Genomic DNA, 16,961 nt, shown 5'->3' on the forward strand with positions numbered 1-16,961 from the left:
CCAATGCCTCCTCTTCCAGGAAGCCTTCCTTGTTCCCCAAGCAGGAAAGAACCATTTCTCCTGAACTAGGCATGCCCTACCTTCTCACATAAACAATGAACCACTGTCTGCGATTCTGGTGCCAGCAAACCAGTCCCTAGGGCAGAGTTGCTGAAGGAAGCTCTGAGTTCCATCAGAAAGTGAGTGTGGTGGCATTCCTGTTGTGGGTAAACATGCAGCTTCCTCCCCACTCACAGGGAGCAGTTGGAGACCCAGGCATGTGTCTGAGCAGCTTCTCGTGGACGCCAGAAGTGACTTGCCTTTGTTCAGTTAACTTACTGCTGCCAGTAACTGCTTTCAGTAGAAAGAGGTGCCAGGGTGGCCCACATCCTGCCTCTGCAAGTCCTCAAGGATCTCTGCATGAGCCTCAGCATGTGGACACAGCACAGTGGGGGCCGGGGTCTCATCCAGTCCGTCCCCTCCTTCGTTGGAGAAGAGAAAATTGGGGTCAGAGAGGGAAAGAGACTTCTTGAGGTTGAAAACCTAGCAGTTGAGCTGAATCCGTGGCTCCTGAATCTAGATTAGGTTAGCCTTGCACATCTGTTTGTCTGGTTGGTTACAGTGTGTGTGAGAGTGTACTGTATATATGTGTGTGAGTGTGTTTTCCCATTTCATTTATGAGAATAATCTAGCTTGAAACACCATCAAGATGTATTTCTGTAGGTACACACACATGCACACACACAGGCACGTGCACACACTCACTTCTTGGGTCTTACTGATGCTTTATTAAAACATAATATCGGGATCTTATTGAGAGCTCACATGCACTTACAAGGCCAGGCCAAGGCCCGACTGATTTGATCAGTAAAGATAAAACAAGCTACTTCTAGGTTCAGACAATTTATTCCCTTCGTGAGCAACAAAAAGGACATGCCAAAGGTGCCTTTGTCCCTGTCCCACACCCCCAAAGGGACAACACTGAAACAAAAGGGCCGATGACTGCAGTGTAAGTTATGGGATGCTAAGCAGTCAATCCTGGACGCGGCTAAGCGGTCATGAGTCAGCAGCTCCCTTCAGAGGGGTGGGGCAGAGAGCCCTCACCTCATCAGAGATGAGAGACTGTCTCGTGTCCTGGAGACAGTCCTAGAGCAGTTCCTTACAAGCCTCTCATCCTGTGTCCCGGGAGGATCCCAAGGTGTTTCACACGCCCAGACAAACCTCTGCCTCTGGATGGTGCAAGTTCTCCCGGGCACCTTGGCCAAGTCCCCATCTGCCAACAAGCAACAATGTTTAGTTCATTTTTAGTTGTGGGAACAACATGACAGCCACAAAAAAATTTAAAGACAGTAACCTGGTTTGTTATCATTCTAGAACAGGTATTTTCACTAATATTTTCCCTTCTAGATTTTGTCCAGATTTATACACATTTTTTAGAGTTGTGATCATACAGTGTAAACCAGTATTGTATCCTTTTTGATTTAATATTGTGTCATAAATTCACCCCTGTCTTTGTAGTCTTCTTCATAATAATCATTTTAACAGTTACATAGTTGTCAACTGAGCCGTTCCATGGTTTGATAGCAGGGAGCGAGTGTCTCCGTGTCTTGGGTTTGTTGGTTATTACACGTGGCCCCAGTGAATGTCTTTGTGCCTGCGTGCTTTTCTCCCTCTGCTGAGTTGTTTCTTTGGTGTTCGTTCCCAGAAGCAAGCATTCAGGGCACGATGCGTGGGCGTTTATGTGGCTTGTTAAAGTTCTTTTTTGACATGCTCCTCTGTCGGCAGCGGGTGTGTTTGGTTGCCATGGAGATGTGTGCTGTGGGTCTCCCTCTCCCACCTCGGCTCTGCCCACCCAAGGTGGCCAGGCCCCCAACTGGATGCTCTCAGGAGTCGTTGGCACAGCATGGGGTGGCGGGAGGGTAGGCATGGCCTTGGCCAGCCAGCCATGTGCCATGTGTCTGGACACCATGTGTCAAGTGGCCTGAATGAGGAGAAGCTGGCGCCTGTCTGTGTCCCGAGAGAGGCGGAACAAGAAGGAAGAAAAAGTGTGCTGGACTTGGGGGGTCAAGTGAAGTCTCCTCGGCACCTTCCAGAATAGACTCTGAGGCAGAGAGAGGCCAGGCTCTGTGTCCTCACCCCAGGCCGTTTTAGGCCCAGAAAGTAAGATTTTGTTCATTTTGTAAAGACTAAATAAATTCCATCCTGGAGTCATGGGGAAACCAGTTTGCCATGTTCACAGCCCCCTACTGTTTTTCAGCCACGTGAGTTGGAAAACGATGGACGAGATAAGACATGCCCCTCCCCAGAAGCCGATAGACCACAAGGGTGCCCTGGTCTTGAGGGTAGGGCTTGGGGGGCAGGCAGTCCTGAGGCTGATGGGGATTATGCCTAGCACAGGCCTGAGCTCAGAGGAAGGCAGCTGAGGGCCGGATGGGGTCCACTAACAGAACAGGGCTGGGATGTGCAGGTCATGGCCAGAACAGGTGACTCTTGAGCGTTGTGACCTAGTGCTTATGTTCCTGAGTTGGTGGTGCACTGTGATCTGCCTTAGGGAAAAAAACACAACAAAAATAAGAATATATGCCACTGCCCATCCCACCTTCCAAAAACCGAACATCCATGCCTGTTAAAGGTTGTGAAGGGATTTTATAGTGAAATCTCACACATTTATTTAGACCCCATCTGGGAAAGTCTGTCTAACAGAGTTAGTGAAATCCTGCATCCAGAACACTAGAAAGTGCCATTTCATTCCTTCAGGTAAATGAAACAACTAGAAATAAACCCAGAGCTGTGGGACGGAGGTTCTTAGTGAATAAATCAGTGATTGGTGATTCATCCATCAGTAAGGTCACATCTGAAGTGCGGGAGGGTTCTTGGCGGTTGTTTTGTTTCTCTTACCAAGTCTAAGCACTGCCTCTGAAATCATGTTAACTGTTTTCGTTGACTTTGTATATGCCTCCTCACCAGCCCAGCCTTTGGAGATGCCCAGATTCTGAAATAGTTGAGCCTGAATTAGGGAGGTCTCCCTTTAATTCATGGCAGGCACGCTTGCTTAAGAGTCATCTCAATATTTGTAATTCACAGGTGAGCTTTCTAGCTTACTTTGGGCCTGACCCTGCCCTGATCCTCTCGCTCGAAGTAGCTCACTAAATCCTTGTTAACAGACCAGTGAGTTCACCATTGTTATTACTCTCATTTCACAGACGAGCAGAGGCTTGGAGAGTTTAGTTTGCTTGTGGTTGGTTATATCGATGTTAAATAGACTGGTTGGCACTTGAACCCAGGACCGTGTGGACCCACAGCCCTTGCTTGCAGCCACTGTATCAAATTAGCTTTGCTTAGAGAGACACTGGATCTTGCCATGACATCTCAGGTTCAGCTCTGCCTGGGGGCTGTGTGACAGCAAAGGTTGGGTTTGGGGATACTTTTGACTTGTGAATGCAGAAGAGTGGCCTTGTACTTGGAATAGGGGAGCTAGAATTCAGTAGTGGGTGGGATGTACCCGTAGGAGAGAAATGGATTAAGGGCTTTGATTAGAGGTCTGTTCCTTTTTAAGGGCTTTGATCCCTGAATTTCTGAGCTGTTGAGTCATCCCAATATTTCTCATCATATTCAGCATTTGTGTGCGAGCTGAATGAGTCAGCTGGATCTAGGGAAAAAGCTGAAGATCAAGAAAGTGAGAAAGGGACAGTGGGAAGATACAAAGGAAATCAGTGGGTGAGGGTTAAATCAGGAAACAACCAAAACAGATGGAGCTGGGCAAAGGGCTGTGAGGGTCGGAGGAGAGCAGAGGGGTGGCTTTTACTTGACGTGTCATCAGATGGTCACTTGTCCCTCTCCAGCAAACCCAGTTCTGCTGCGTGCACCAGAATTGGGACCAGACTTGGTTTCCCAGATCAGACTTTGTTGATGCAGTGAGAAGCCATGATGTCCCCGACAGTGAGAGAACATCAGCTTCTTCGTGCCTGTGACATTAAAGGAGTCTGGGATTTTTAAGCTATGTTGCGAGGGTAACTCCAGTGCGACCTGTATCATTAATTGCCACACCTGCATTCCAAACACTTTTCTTATATTTGCACATGCATAATTTGGGTGGAAATCTTCAATAATCCCAGACCAAGGGTGAGACTTGGTGGTACCCAGTGTGTCCTGATGTCTAAGAGCAGAATGGAGGGTGCTTTGACACGATGGGGCTCATCACACCCTGATTAGCACATGACGTTACACTGGGTGCCTCATCTCAGACCCAAAATCCTGGATTTAGGGAGTGAGATCTTTTACGGAAAACTGAGCTTTATTCTGGCATCACAGTTACTGCTTGGGTCTCCTTGGTGCCCTCATCTTGCTAAGAGCATCTCTTCTTTCTTAGATGTTCTGTCTCTCAAATGTTCTCTTAAACTGCTGTCCCCACCTCTGGCCCTGTGATGGTTAATTTTATGTGTCAACTTGACTGGGCCATGGGGTGCCCAGATTTTGGTCTAACATTATTCTGGGTGTCTGTGAAGGTTTCTTGATGGGAGTAACAATTGGTAGACTGAGTAAAGCTCTCCCTTATGTGGGTGGTCCTCACCCAATCAGTTTTGTTCAATAGAACAAAAAGGTGGACGCTTCTGGAGTAAGGGGACTTCCTCCTGCCTGACTGCCTTGAACAGGGACATCAGTTGTTTCCTGCCTTTGCACTGGAGCTACATCATCACTGTCCTGGGCCTCCAGCCTGCTGACGGCAGATCTTGGGACTTGTCAATCCCCATAATCATGGGAGCCAATTCCTTATAACCAATCAACTCCCCTCCCTCTCTCTCTCTTCCTCCTCTGCCTTCCCCGTATATATACTGACAATTTCGTCTGCACCCAGGCTTTCTATCGGTGCTCTGATGCCTCTGACATGGGTTGTACTGTGAGCCACTGTTTGCAGAATATTTGCTCGGTCATCTCACGCCCCTCACTTGCTTCCCAGCCACACTCATTTGCACAAGAGGAAGTGGAGCCCCAGAGCGGTTGCATAGCTGGTCTGTGGGGGACTGGGGTCCCGACTCAGGTCCAGGTGGCTCCACAGTCTATATTTTTGCCACCTCTCCAGTCCTCACCCTTTACCGAACACCAGCCCCAGTCCCGAGAAGCTTGTTCCACCTGCAGACATCCTGATTCCTGAAGTCTACAGAGCAGAGGCCCGCGTGTGCATGACGAGCATCCTAGGGGGTCCGATGCAGACAGCTGGGATCTTCTCTGTGACCGTGTGACTGGCCTCATCCCCACCCACTTACCTTCATTTGTCCCCCAGCTTCCTGACTGCTTTTCTGAGCTCTAGACGTGCACTGTCCAGTAGGGCAGCCACGGCCACATGTGACTTTTGAGTGCTTGAAACGTGGCTAGTGTGACTGAGGAGTTGACATTTTTATTTCATTTTAATTAATTCAGTCTAAATTGAAATAGCCACACGTGGCTAGTGGCTACCATATTGGACATTGTAGGTAAAGTCTCTACTCCTAAGCCACAGTTCACTTATTAATAAGAAACAGTCAGTAAGTTTATTGTTTTTACTTTATGCGTCACAAAGGCAATATAGTCACATTGTAAAAAAAATACATGTGGAGGAAGAAAATCACCCATAACCCCATAACCCCAAACCAAACCAAACCAAAACAAAATAATGTTGGCTATACCCACATGGACATCATTTTTGCCAGGTTGTCATCACAGTACTTGCTTTTATGTTCTGTTTGTTCCATTTAGAAGTATGTCATATGCTTCTTCCTCATTGCTCTGCGGTCTTCTTAAGCATCTGCTGCATAAGATACTGTTGACTTGATGACTCAAAGCCAATGCAGTCTTCCTGCCAGTTAAAGTTAAAGGGGAAGAGAATCCTTATTACCACATGAGCCAGGCGTGGATCCTATGATCAGGTTTTCAAGGACCAGATGCACTTCCGGGGCACTGAGCAGCCTCGGAGTCTGGCAAATCCATTGCCAGGACAGACCGTGCAAGCAGCAGCCCCTGCAGTGTCCACTGTTGGTGGGTTTGCATGCCAGCGGGGGCCCGGGGGCCTCACTGGGGGAAGACCCTCTCTCTTCCTCCTGTGGATCACTACTGTCCCTCCTGACTGCCTCAGGTCCTGTTTGCTGCCCTGCCCACCTCCATCCACACAGCTGGCCTTTGAGCACAGCTGTGAGGGGACCACTCCCCTGCTCTGAGACCTCAGCCACTTCTTCTCATAACATCATAGTCTGATTCCTTTACTTGACATTGAACACATTCCTTCAAGTAGTTCCAACCCTTTCTTGTCTGCTCTCTTGCCACTGTCTCTTCCACCCTGTGTCCTTCGGAACCTCCAGCCACACTAAACATCACCCACCCTTTCCTACCCCTGTCTTGTCACCCTCACACTTCATCCCACCAGGTACGCATCACTCTCCAAGCGATGTCCTCCATTGTGATCTCTGCTGTGGCTCCTCTGATGCAGGTTTCATACACACCTTGTTCATTTACCTGTCTTGTGGTGTTTTGAATTATGATTAGATTGAAACTGTTGGCAGGGGTCTATGCCTCCCCCTCTGTGGTCAGTTTTGTGAGAATGGGGACAGTGTTTAACTGATCTTGATTTACCCTTGATCTGCCACCTTTAGTATAATGCAGGGCACCCAGTTAGCACTGAGGAAATATTGGAGCCATAAAGGTGGCATTATCCATTACCCTGTACCCATAAGCTTTCACTTCCCATTCCCCATCCCTCTTTTTCTAGCCCTAAGCAAGCACTCCTGTATAGATTTGCCTATTATGGATGTTTCATATAAATAGAGTCATATATATATATATGTGGTCTTTTGTAACTAGCTTCTTTTACTTAGCGTAATGTGATCCAGAGTCATCCATGTTGTAGCATGTATCAGAACTTCATTCCTTTTATATTTATTTATTAAAATATTTATTTATTCATTTATTTATTTTTGTCTGTGCTGGGACTTCATTGCTTTGCGTGGGCTTTCCCTAGTTGCGGTGAGCGGGAGCTGCTCTTTGTTGAGGTGCGTGGGCTTCTCATTGTGGTGGCTTCTTTTTTTTTTGTTTTGTTGCGGAGCACGGGCTCTAGGCGCGCAGGCTTCAGTAGTTGCAGCACGCGGGCTCAGTAGTTGTGGCTCGTGGGCTCTAAAGCACAGGCTCAGTAGCTGTGGCGCACAGGCTTAGTTGCTTCACGGCATGTGGGATCTTCCTGGACTAGGGATTAAACCAGTGTCCCCTACATTGGCAGGCGGATGCTTAACCACTGCGCCACCAGGGAAGTCCCTCTGTTCCTTTTTATGGCTGAATAATAATCCATCGTATGGACAGACCACATTTTATTTATCCATTCATCAGTCAGTGGACACTCGTTTCCACTTTTTGGCCATTATAAATAAGGCTGCTATGAAGATTCCTGTGCATGTTTCTGTGTGGACATATTTTTTCAGTTCTTTAAGATAGATATCTAGGAGTGGAATTGCTGTGTCATATGGTAACTCTATGTTTAACTTTTTTGAGGCACTGTTTTGCAAAATGGCTGCACCATTTTACGTTCCCACCAGCATGTATGAGGGTTCCAGTAGCTCCACATTCTTGCCAGTACTTGTGATTGTCTGACTTTGATTCTAACCATCCTAGTGAGTGTGAAGTTGAATCTCAGTGTGGTTTTGATTTGCATTTCCCTGATGACTGATGTGGAGCATCTTTTCATGGCCTATTTGTGTGTCTTATTTGGAGAAATGTCTATTCAGATCCCTTACCCTTTTTTTTTTGGCCATACTGAACGGCACGTGGGATCTCAGTTCCCCGATCAGGGATTGAACCCGCGCCCTCTGCATTGGAAGCTCGGAGTCTTAACCACTGGACTCTCAGGGAAGGTCCCCCCTTAGCCATTTTTAATTGGGTTATTTGTCTTTTTATTATTGAGTTCTAATGGTTCTTTATATGTTCTACATGTAAATATCCTGTTAGATATATAATTTACCAATGTTTTCTCTTATTCTGTGCACTGTTGTTTCACTTTCCTGTTGTTATTATTTGCAGCATAGAAGTTTTAAATTTTGATATAGTCTAATCTATTTTTTCTTTTGTTTCTTGTGGTTTTGGTGCTTTATCTCAGAAAACACAGACCTACCAAATGTCGCAAAGATTCATGCCCTGAGAGCTATAGTTTTTAGCTCTTAGGTTGAGCTCTTCTTGGATCCATTTTGAGTTAATTCTTGTATGTGGTTTGAGGTAGAAGTTCAGGTTCATTCTCTGGCATGTGGATAGCCAGTTTTCCCAGCCCCGTCTGTTGAAAAGGCCGTTCTTTCTCAATTGGATTGTTGTGGCAAATTTGTCAAAAATTAATTGACCCTAAAATCTAAGGGTTTATTTCCGGTCTCTCAGTTTTCTTCCATTGCTCTAGTCAATTATCTTTTAAAGAGATTTAACTAATGAGAACAAAATCTTATTTATCCATGCAGTTACTGTTTCTAGTCCTCTTCATTCCTTTGTTTAAATCCAGATTTTCATCTGGTACCATTTTCTTTCTCCTTAAAAGACTTCCTTTAACTTTTTTTTTTGGTAATGCAGACCTGCCCTTGAAGAATTGTTTCAGCTTTTGAATGTCTGAATTCAGCCGTACTTCACTTTGGTTTTAAAAGATATTTTTTGCTGTGTGTGGAATTCTAGGTCGATAGTTTTTTCTTTCATTTTTAAAAAATGTTGTTTCACTGTTTTCTTACTTGCTTTGTTTTCAATCCGAAATCCAGTGCCATCTTTATCTTTGTCTCTTTGTATGTAACATGTCTTTTTCCTCTGATTAAGATTTTCCCTTTATTATTGATTTTGAGAAGGTTGATCATGATGTCCCTTGGTGCACTTTTCATGTTTCTTGTGCTTGGGGTTTATTGAGCTTTTTGGATCTGTGAGTGTTTGGTCTTCATCAAATCTGGAATATTTTGGGCCATTATTTCTTCAAATTTTCTGCCACCCCCTCCTTTCCCCTTCAGGGACTCCAGTGGCCCCTTGGTTCGGCATCTTCAAGTTGTCCCACGGCTCATTTAATGGTCTTTTCTTTCTTTCTCTTTTAAAAAATTTTATTGGAGTATAGTTGATTTACAATGTTAGTTTCAGGTGTACAGCATAGTGATTCAGTTATACATATACACATATTCATTCTTTTTCAGATTCTTTTCCCATATAGGTTGTTACAGAGTGTTAAGTAGAGTTCCCTGTGCTATATAGTGGTTTCTTGTTGATCATCTATCTTATATATAGTAGTGTGTGTATGTTAATTCCAACCTCCTGATTTATCTCTCCCCCCCATTAATGGTCTTTTTGTTTTTTAGATTCTTTTCCTCTCTGTTGCATTTTGGACAGTTTCTATTGCTGTGCTTTTAACGTCATAGATGTTTTCTCCTGCAATGTGTAATCTGCTTTTAATCCCACTCAATGTATCTTTCATCTGACTTTTTTTTTTTTTTTTTTTGCAGTACGCGGGCCTCTCACCGTTGTGGCCTCTCCTGTTGCGGAGCACAGGCTCCGGACATGCAGGCTCAGCGGCCATGGCTCACGGGCCCAGCCGCTCCGCGGCATGTGGGATCTTCCCGGACCGGGGCACGAACATGTGTCTCCTGCATCGGCAGGTGGACTCTCAACCACTGCACCACCAGGGAAGCCCCCATCTGACATTTTAGTTGTCATCTCTAGCAGTTCAATTTGGACCTCTTAAAAATATCTTCCGTGTCACTGTTTAACTTTTGGGGCATATGGAATAGAATGACAATAACTCGTCCTTCTTTACTAATGCTAATGTCTGTGTCAGATCTGGGTTGATTTCCATAGGTTGATTATTTTCTTCATTATGAGTTGTGTTTTCTTGCCTCTTTACATGCCTGATTATCTTTGATTGGATGCCATGCGTTGTGAATCATACCTTGTTGAGTCCTAGATATTTTTACATTCCGTTAAATCTTCTTGAGCATTAAATCTTCTGGGGTGCAGATAACTTATTTAGAAACAGTAATCCTTTCCAGTGTGGTTTTTATGATTTGCTAAGTGAGTTTAGAGCAGAGCTCAGTCTAGGGGTAATTATGCCCCACTCCCAGGGCAAAGCCTTTCTGAGTATTTTACTCAGTGTTGCGTGGATTATTATGTGTTTTCCCAGTCTGTCTGGTGGGAATAGACAGTTTCCGGCCCTTGTGCACACCAGGCACTGTTCTCTCTCATCCTTTCGGATATCTTTTACCCCCAGCGGTGGTTATTTTCTTCACATGCATGTGCTGATCCGTGCTCTGCTAAATCCTCAGAGGAGACCCTCTGCGAATCTCCAGGATTTTTTCTCTGTGCAGCATTCTTTTCTCTGACTCAGATGATGATGCTCTGGAATAGTGGGCGTGGAAAACTGTAAGGAAAAAAAAAAAGACTGTGAAGTGGCTAGTGAGAAGAAGACTGCAGTGTGGAGTGGGCTACTCAGAGTGTGGTCCTCAACCAGTGCTGGCCAGTAAAGACAGAAGCACAGAAATTGAGGCTTTTCATAACACTCTCAACAGAAATTGGAAACTTTCATAACAATTTGACAGAGCATATTGAGGCTTGGATTTCATATGTTTCATTTTCCCACATTATTGTATGTTACGAGAAAATAAGTCTGACAGGTGGAAATTAAAAACAAAACCCCCAAGACCTGGCCCTTTACCACAGAAAAACTGAGAAGGGAACAGTGACCTGGAGGATATGGACAAAGAAGGAGATGGAAGTGGATGTGACTTTTAGCTTCAATAATTGAAGGTTTTTTTTTTTTTTTTTTTTTTTTTTTTGCGGTATGCGGGCCTCTCACTGTTGTGGCCTCCCCCGTTGCGGAGCACAGGCTCCGGACGCGCAGGCTCCGGACGCTCAGGCTCAGCGGCCATGGCTCACGGGCCCAGCCGCTCCGTGGCATATGGGATCCTCCCAGACCGGGGCACGAACCCGTATCCCCTGCATCGGCAGGCGGACTCTCAACCACTTGCGCCACCAGGGAGGCCCAATAATTGAAGGTTTTTGAAGGGATCCTGGCAACGGTGCCTTATGTCACAAGCTTAGCATGAGCCGGTGCTGTGCTGGGCCCCACTGTGACCCCTGATTTTGTCCTCTCCTCAGCACCCTCTTTGGAGGAACCCAGGGGTTTAGGTGCCCAGCCAGCCTCTCACTTGGGAAGTAGCAAAGCCAAGAACCCCAGCCTGAGTGCTTTTTCACTTTCCTCTTTCTTCCTGTTCCTCATCCCACTGGGGCAAGATGAGCCTGTGGAAGCCAGGTTGATCTGTTCACTGGAGCCAAGCCAATTTGGTTGGTTTCTTTCTGTTGCTTTGTTGTTAGCAATACCTTCTAACAGTTATCCTATTCTGGAAAAAGCTGTTTGAAGAAGTAGATCTGGTAGACCTTTGTGGATGATGCAAGTGTTCTATAGCTGCCCTGGTCACAAGTGGCTTTCAGGGACTTGGAATGTGCTTGTTCAAGTTGAACTGACTTTTTTCTTTTTAAGATTTATTGATTATTTATTTATTTATTAGCTGCCTCAGGTCTTAGCTGGAGCATGCGGGCTCTTCGTTGTGGCGCGTGGGTTTTTTCTCTTCTCTAGTTGTGGCGCGCAGGCTCCAGGGTGCGTGGGCTCTGTAGTTGTGGCGCGCGGGCTTAGTTGCCCTGTGGCATGTGAGATCTTAGTTCCCTGACCAGGGATCGAACCCGTGTCCCCTGCATTGGAAGGTGGATTCTTTACCACTGGACCACCAGGGAAGTCCCTGAACTGAATTTTTAATGTTATTTTATTTAATTAATTCAGTTACATATCAATAGCCACATATGGGCCGGTAGCCACTGTGGACAGCACAGGTAGAAGTTACCAGTTGGAACGGTGCAATAAAAACATGATCTAAACAATTGCTAGCTTTTACTTTTCTCAGGAAGTATCTTCATTGCTGAGAAAACCTTGCATTTTTACTTTTCAGGGAGATATTTTAGAAACTGAAATTTGCGGTTAAGTCTTACAGCTAAGGGCCAATTACTTTTCCAGAATAGATGAGTTGTTTCTATTTCTAGAAACAAGGGAGAATGGTGAGTATTGCAAGTTTAGTTTTATTTGTCACATTAAATGGCCAACATCTCTTTGTGTCATCCTCAACCGCTGTTTCCTTCACCAAGCTACACTGACTTTATCCACATTTTTCTGTTTTCATCTGAAGGTGCCCCTGAAGGCATATATAAAATATTCATTTACTGCATCTATGGGAGGTGACTTTTTGGAACGGGTTCTTGATGAGTCTGTACATTTATTAGTGAATATTTTATAAACTATTGTTGTGATTGGAAAATAAAGAGCAACTTTGAATACTGTATTCTAAAGCTGTGGAAAAGCTCTTTATTTGGTATATTTTTCTTGTGCATATCACTATCCGTTTCCCGTTTCAAGGACTAGAAGCAAGATGATTCTGAAACTAGAGTTATAAAGACGTAATGCGGACACAGCCTCCCTCTCAACAGCTTTATGTTCGATGCTAATTGTTATAGGGATGGTCTAGGTCTTAGCACTTTGTTTGAACAAGATGAATCTCTTCAAGTGGAGATGCTGCTTCAGAGACAGTCCTGAGGCATAGCCTAACTCTGTGGTTCTCCAAGTGTGGTCCCTGGACCAGCACAGTCAGCATCACCTGGGAACTCATTAGAAAGGCAAATCCTCAGGTCCTTCCCAGACCTACTAAATCAGAATCTCTGGGGAGGGGCTCAGAAATCTGTGTTTTAGCAAACCCACCAGGTGGTTCTGAAGCATGCTAAAGTTTGAAAACTGCTGGCTTAATTTTTTGGTGTTCACGCCTCGACCATTGTTTTATCTTCTGCTGTGTATGAGCTCTGGCACGGCACAGCTGGCTCCAAGTAGTGCCACCATAGGAAGAGTGAGGACAGTGATTTGTCACCACTCAAGGGAGTCGCGTGGGGGAGAAGTGTGATTAGAAAGGTAAAGAATCCACTTTCTTCCCCTCCCACAGTCTGAGAAATACTTGTTCCGGGACAAAGGGTTAGTATATTGTGATGGGAAGGGTGTTGACTTAGCACTAGTGAGACCTGGGTGCAAATCCCAGCTCTTCTGCTTAGCTTCAGACACACAGCCAAGTTTGCCTGACCGCTTTAGCTTTTGTTTCCCCATCTGCAAAACGAAGACTCAGTAAAACTGCATATAATGCAATAAGTGGAGCTAAACTGCTTAAAGCGTGGGGTCACATTATTGCAGGATTAAGGAAATGACCCCCGCCAACCTCCAACACCCGCCAGCCTGGAATTCTCAGCTGGTTGTGCTGCTCCCGCCTGTCTCTGTCGTGGCTGTGGTCTGGCGCCACCTAGTGGTGGTTGGCTGCTCTAGCTTATTTGTCAATGAGGGTGGTTCTGGGTCCTGCACTTGATTGGAACTTTCAGGACAGTGGCCGTGATACCAGGAATTTCCAGGTTCATTGGTTTCCATTTCATTGGCTAGATCTGGAGTGATTCAGACGGGAGGATACCTTCTCTCTGCCTCCCTGCTTCTCAAGATGAGTTTGCTTGCTGTTTTCTGCCTGGCCTCACTGTCACTCCATGTGTCTGTGGTAGAAGATGGGGGTCAGTCACCAGTCACGTTATAGCCACATGGGTGCCATCGCAGGGAATTTTTACAGAATTGTCAAGACAAAGAGATACAACGTACGTAAATTGCCCAGTACATAGAAAGTGCTTTAAAAAATGAAAATGCCCTTCTCCGTTCCCTGGTAGGAAGAGAGAAACTGGAATCTACGTGGAGGTGAGCACTCAGCAAGCATTAAATAGTGCGGGCGGGCTCATAGCACAATGGAACAAGCATGCACGTCAGCGTCAGACAACCTGGCTTCCAACCTGCCCACTTACTGCCTGGGCTAGCCTCTCTGAGCCTTGGAATTTATGAAATGGAGATGATAACTTTTAACCTATAAGTATGGTGTTTTTATGAAGAGAAGAGGAAACCCAGAGAGCTGGGAGCAACCCTGGGTGTCATTTGCAGTGATTCCCAAGAGTAAGCAGTTCCTGCATCTTTGCACTGCTCTGTGATGTTGACACGTGACAGGTTCTATTTCTGCCTAATTCTTAGGTGAACCCTTTCTACGCTGGCTGAATCCTAGAGTAGGTGACACGGAGTGGTTTGTGAAACATCTCTGTGAAAGGCATGTGGCAGGCGTGGACAGAAAGGGGGCTAATGATGCAGTGATATGTGTGGCAGTGTTTTCAGACACCTTTAAAACTTTTTTTAGTATATGAAAGTTCTAAATATAGTACTTGAAACATAGAAGGCAATCAACAGATGTTAATTTTTTTCTCTCACTCTGACAAAATGCAAACTAAATATGGGTGTGGGAGCCAGTTTCTAAACACAGGGGGTCTTTTAAAACTTTAGTGAAAACTGGAGTTTGAGTCCTTCAGAGCAGAGGAAGGCCCCACCTTCTCAGGACTGTGGCGGAGTCCTAAATATTTTTTCTTTCTTTGGTAATCAAGGAAATGCAGATGCAACCTCAGAGCCCTCCCCTGGCCTCTGGGGTCTGGACATGGGACTCCTCAGCTCTGGGGCCTGGGAGCAAAAGGATTTGTCTAGGGAGTTCCCTGGAGGTCCAGTGGTTAGGTCTTGGTGCTTTCACTGCCGAGGGCCTGGGTTCGTTGCCTGGTGGGGAACTAAGATCCCACAAGCCGTGTGGCCAAAAAAAAAAAAAAAAAAAGAGGATTTGCCTAGCCAGTGGGCACTTTTTAAAATGATGATCAAAGTGATACCTGTTCATTATTAAAAGTTTGGGGATGTGTAGGAGAGTATAAAGATGCAAACAACTAGCTAACATCCCCCCACCCCACATCCTACAGATACCTACTATTTATGTCTCCTCAGAGGCACTGTCATTCTTGGACAGATTTCCTTTCCAGTCTTTTTTTCTTTGAATTTCTTCTTTACGTAATTGAATCTTACTTTTTTTTTTTTAACTTTTCACATTATTACGTAAGAGTTTTCTTTTAAAAATTAAGAAGAAAGTATTGTTTCTCAGATTATGGATACATAATTCCAGAAAAATTTAATCTAGAAATGTATGAAGCAGAAGGTGAAATTTCTCTCATACCATCTTCCAGTGTACTAAATACTAGAAAAAATTTTTAAATATTGAAAAGTATAAAGTGGTAAGTGAAATTTCCCTTTAATACAACCTGTCAGTGCTATATAGTATTAGGTAAGTTTTAAAAAGAAAATTATAAAATAGGAAGTGGAATTTCCCTGTAACACCATCAGCCAGTGCTCACCACTATTAGTTTTAATATGCAGCCTTCCAGTTTTTTTTTCATATCAGTGGTGTGTGTGTATGGGTATAGGTTACTGAAATGGAACTGTACTATAAATATAGTTATCTAGCTTGCTTTTTTCACTTACTAATGTAATTTGAGTATTCTTCTATAGTATAAGCATTTTCGAATACCAATGAAACACTTATTTGACTGGTATTTTAAATGGCTACATATTACATTTAAATGTGTTCTGTTTTATGTGGTCATTTCTCTAAGGCTGCCAATTTGGATCTAAGTAAACATTTATTCACATTTCCGATTCTTTCCCTAAGCTAAGTCCCAGACAGCCCAATTGAGTCAGAGATAAACATTTTAAAGTTTCCTCTCCAGGGTGAGTTAATCATTTTACACTCTCCTCTGTAGCTTACAGAAATATGCACTGACCGCCATCACAAATGAATATGACTGTTTAAAAAAATCTTTGTTGTTATCATAAGTGGGAAAAGTTCTCGTTTACTTTGTGTTTCTTACAGTGCTGGAGGGTTCGACACTTTTGTACGTGTGATGATTTGCCTCTATGATTTTTGGAACAGAGATGATCTACCCTCTATTAAATCAAAAAGCGAATTCCTGCTTAGATTCTTTAGAACTTCCCTGCTCCTGTTCCAGGAGCCAGAGCGGGGCGTTCTCCACGCCTTGCCTCAGAAGCCTCACCTCTCTCTAGGAAGTCCTGTGCGTTTCCAGGCGGCCTCCTCGCTCCCTCTAGTGGCCTCCTCAGTAGCTGCAGCCTCGCTTCCCTTCCTCTCATTAGAACTAGGTCATCCCAGTGGGACGTCCCAGAAGGGAGCAGTAGAGCAACGGCGCTCCACGGACTTGCAGCCAGACGGTGTGGGGATTGTTTTCCTCTTAGGGTGGGCTGTTGTGTCCTTGTCGCCTTGGCTGCCAGGGAGGGACTGCAAGCAGGAGGATATAAGCTCTCACCCCGAGCCTGGCGGGGGCACAAGGTAGAAAGGATACTCTAGTTAGTTTTCATTTTCCTTTCTAAAACTCTGAGTCCTGTGGAATCTTTTTATAGAGGGGAAATTTGTAAGTCAGTAAAGTAATTAAGTTTAACTTCCATGGCTGTCAGAGGGTTCTGTTAGTGAACCCTGAAATCACTGAGCTGTAGGTACTCATTCTTGTTACCCTAGTTTAGTTGGGAAATGCTTGTGAAGGTTCTAGAATGAGAACTTCCTAGAATAACTTTGAGGTGAGGACAGGAGGGAAACTTTGCAGAATTAAAGACTTCTAAGGTATGCCCCATTGCCAATCACACTCTCTCACTCCATTAAAGTTTGTTTCAGGCAATAAAACTAATATACATAATCATTGCAGAAAAAAACTAATAACATCACCATTTCCTTTACTCAGAGATAATGACTGTGTATGAGCATATAAATGTGTATGTATATCCATGTCTGTGTACACACACACACACACACACAGATGTTTTTAACCCCATTTTGCAGTATTTTAAATATTTCTCCACTAAATATTTTTGGAAAACAATCTTTCTTTTTTTTTCTCTTCACTCTCCTCTTCCTGTCGGAAACACATTCTTTAATATGGCTTTGTAATAGTACATAATTTATCTGATAAGAATTAGATATTTGGTTGACACTCATTTTTTTAAAAGATTATTTATTTAATTATTTTATTTTTGGCTGTGT

General features: G+C 44.5%; 1 protein-coding gene across 2 annotated transcripts in view; it reads left to right on the forward strand.

The window, feature by feature from the left end:
* The window catches only part of LIMD1 (LIM domain containing 1), an 85,105-nt gene that overhangs the window by 50,658 nt on the left and 17,486 nt on the right, over positions 1 to 16,961 (forward strand). The window contains exon 3 of one of the 2 annotated variants that reach the window (XM_060109662.1): positions 9,450 to 9,972. The exons of the other annotated variant lie outside the window; for it this stretch is intronic. Coding sequence (XP_059965645.1) covers positions 9,450 to 9,688 — 239 coding nt within the window. The 3' untranslated portion in view covers positions 9,689 to 9,972. Of the gene's footprint in view, positions 1 to 9,449; positions 9,973 to 16,961 lie in introns of those variants that run through there. 2 annotated transcript variants of the gene reach the window in all.

This window comes from Mesoplodon densirostris, chromosome 10, assembly GCF_025265405.1.
Source record: "Mesoplodon densirostris isolate mMesDen1 chromosome 10, mMesDen1 primary haplotype, whole genome shotgun sequence".
Lineage (NCBI taxonomy): Eukaryota > Metazoa > Chordata > Mammalia > Artiodactyla > Ziphiidae > Mesoplodon > Mesoplodon densirostris.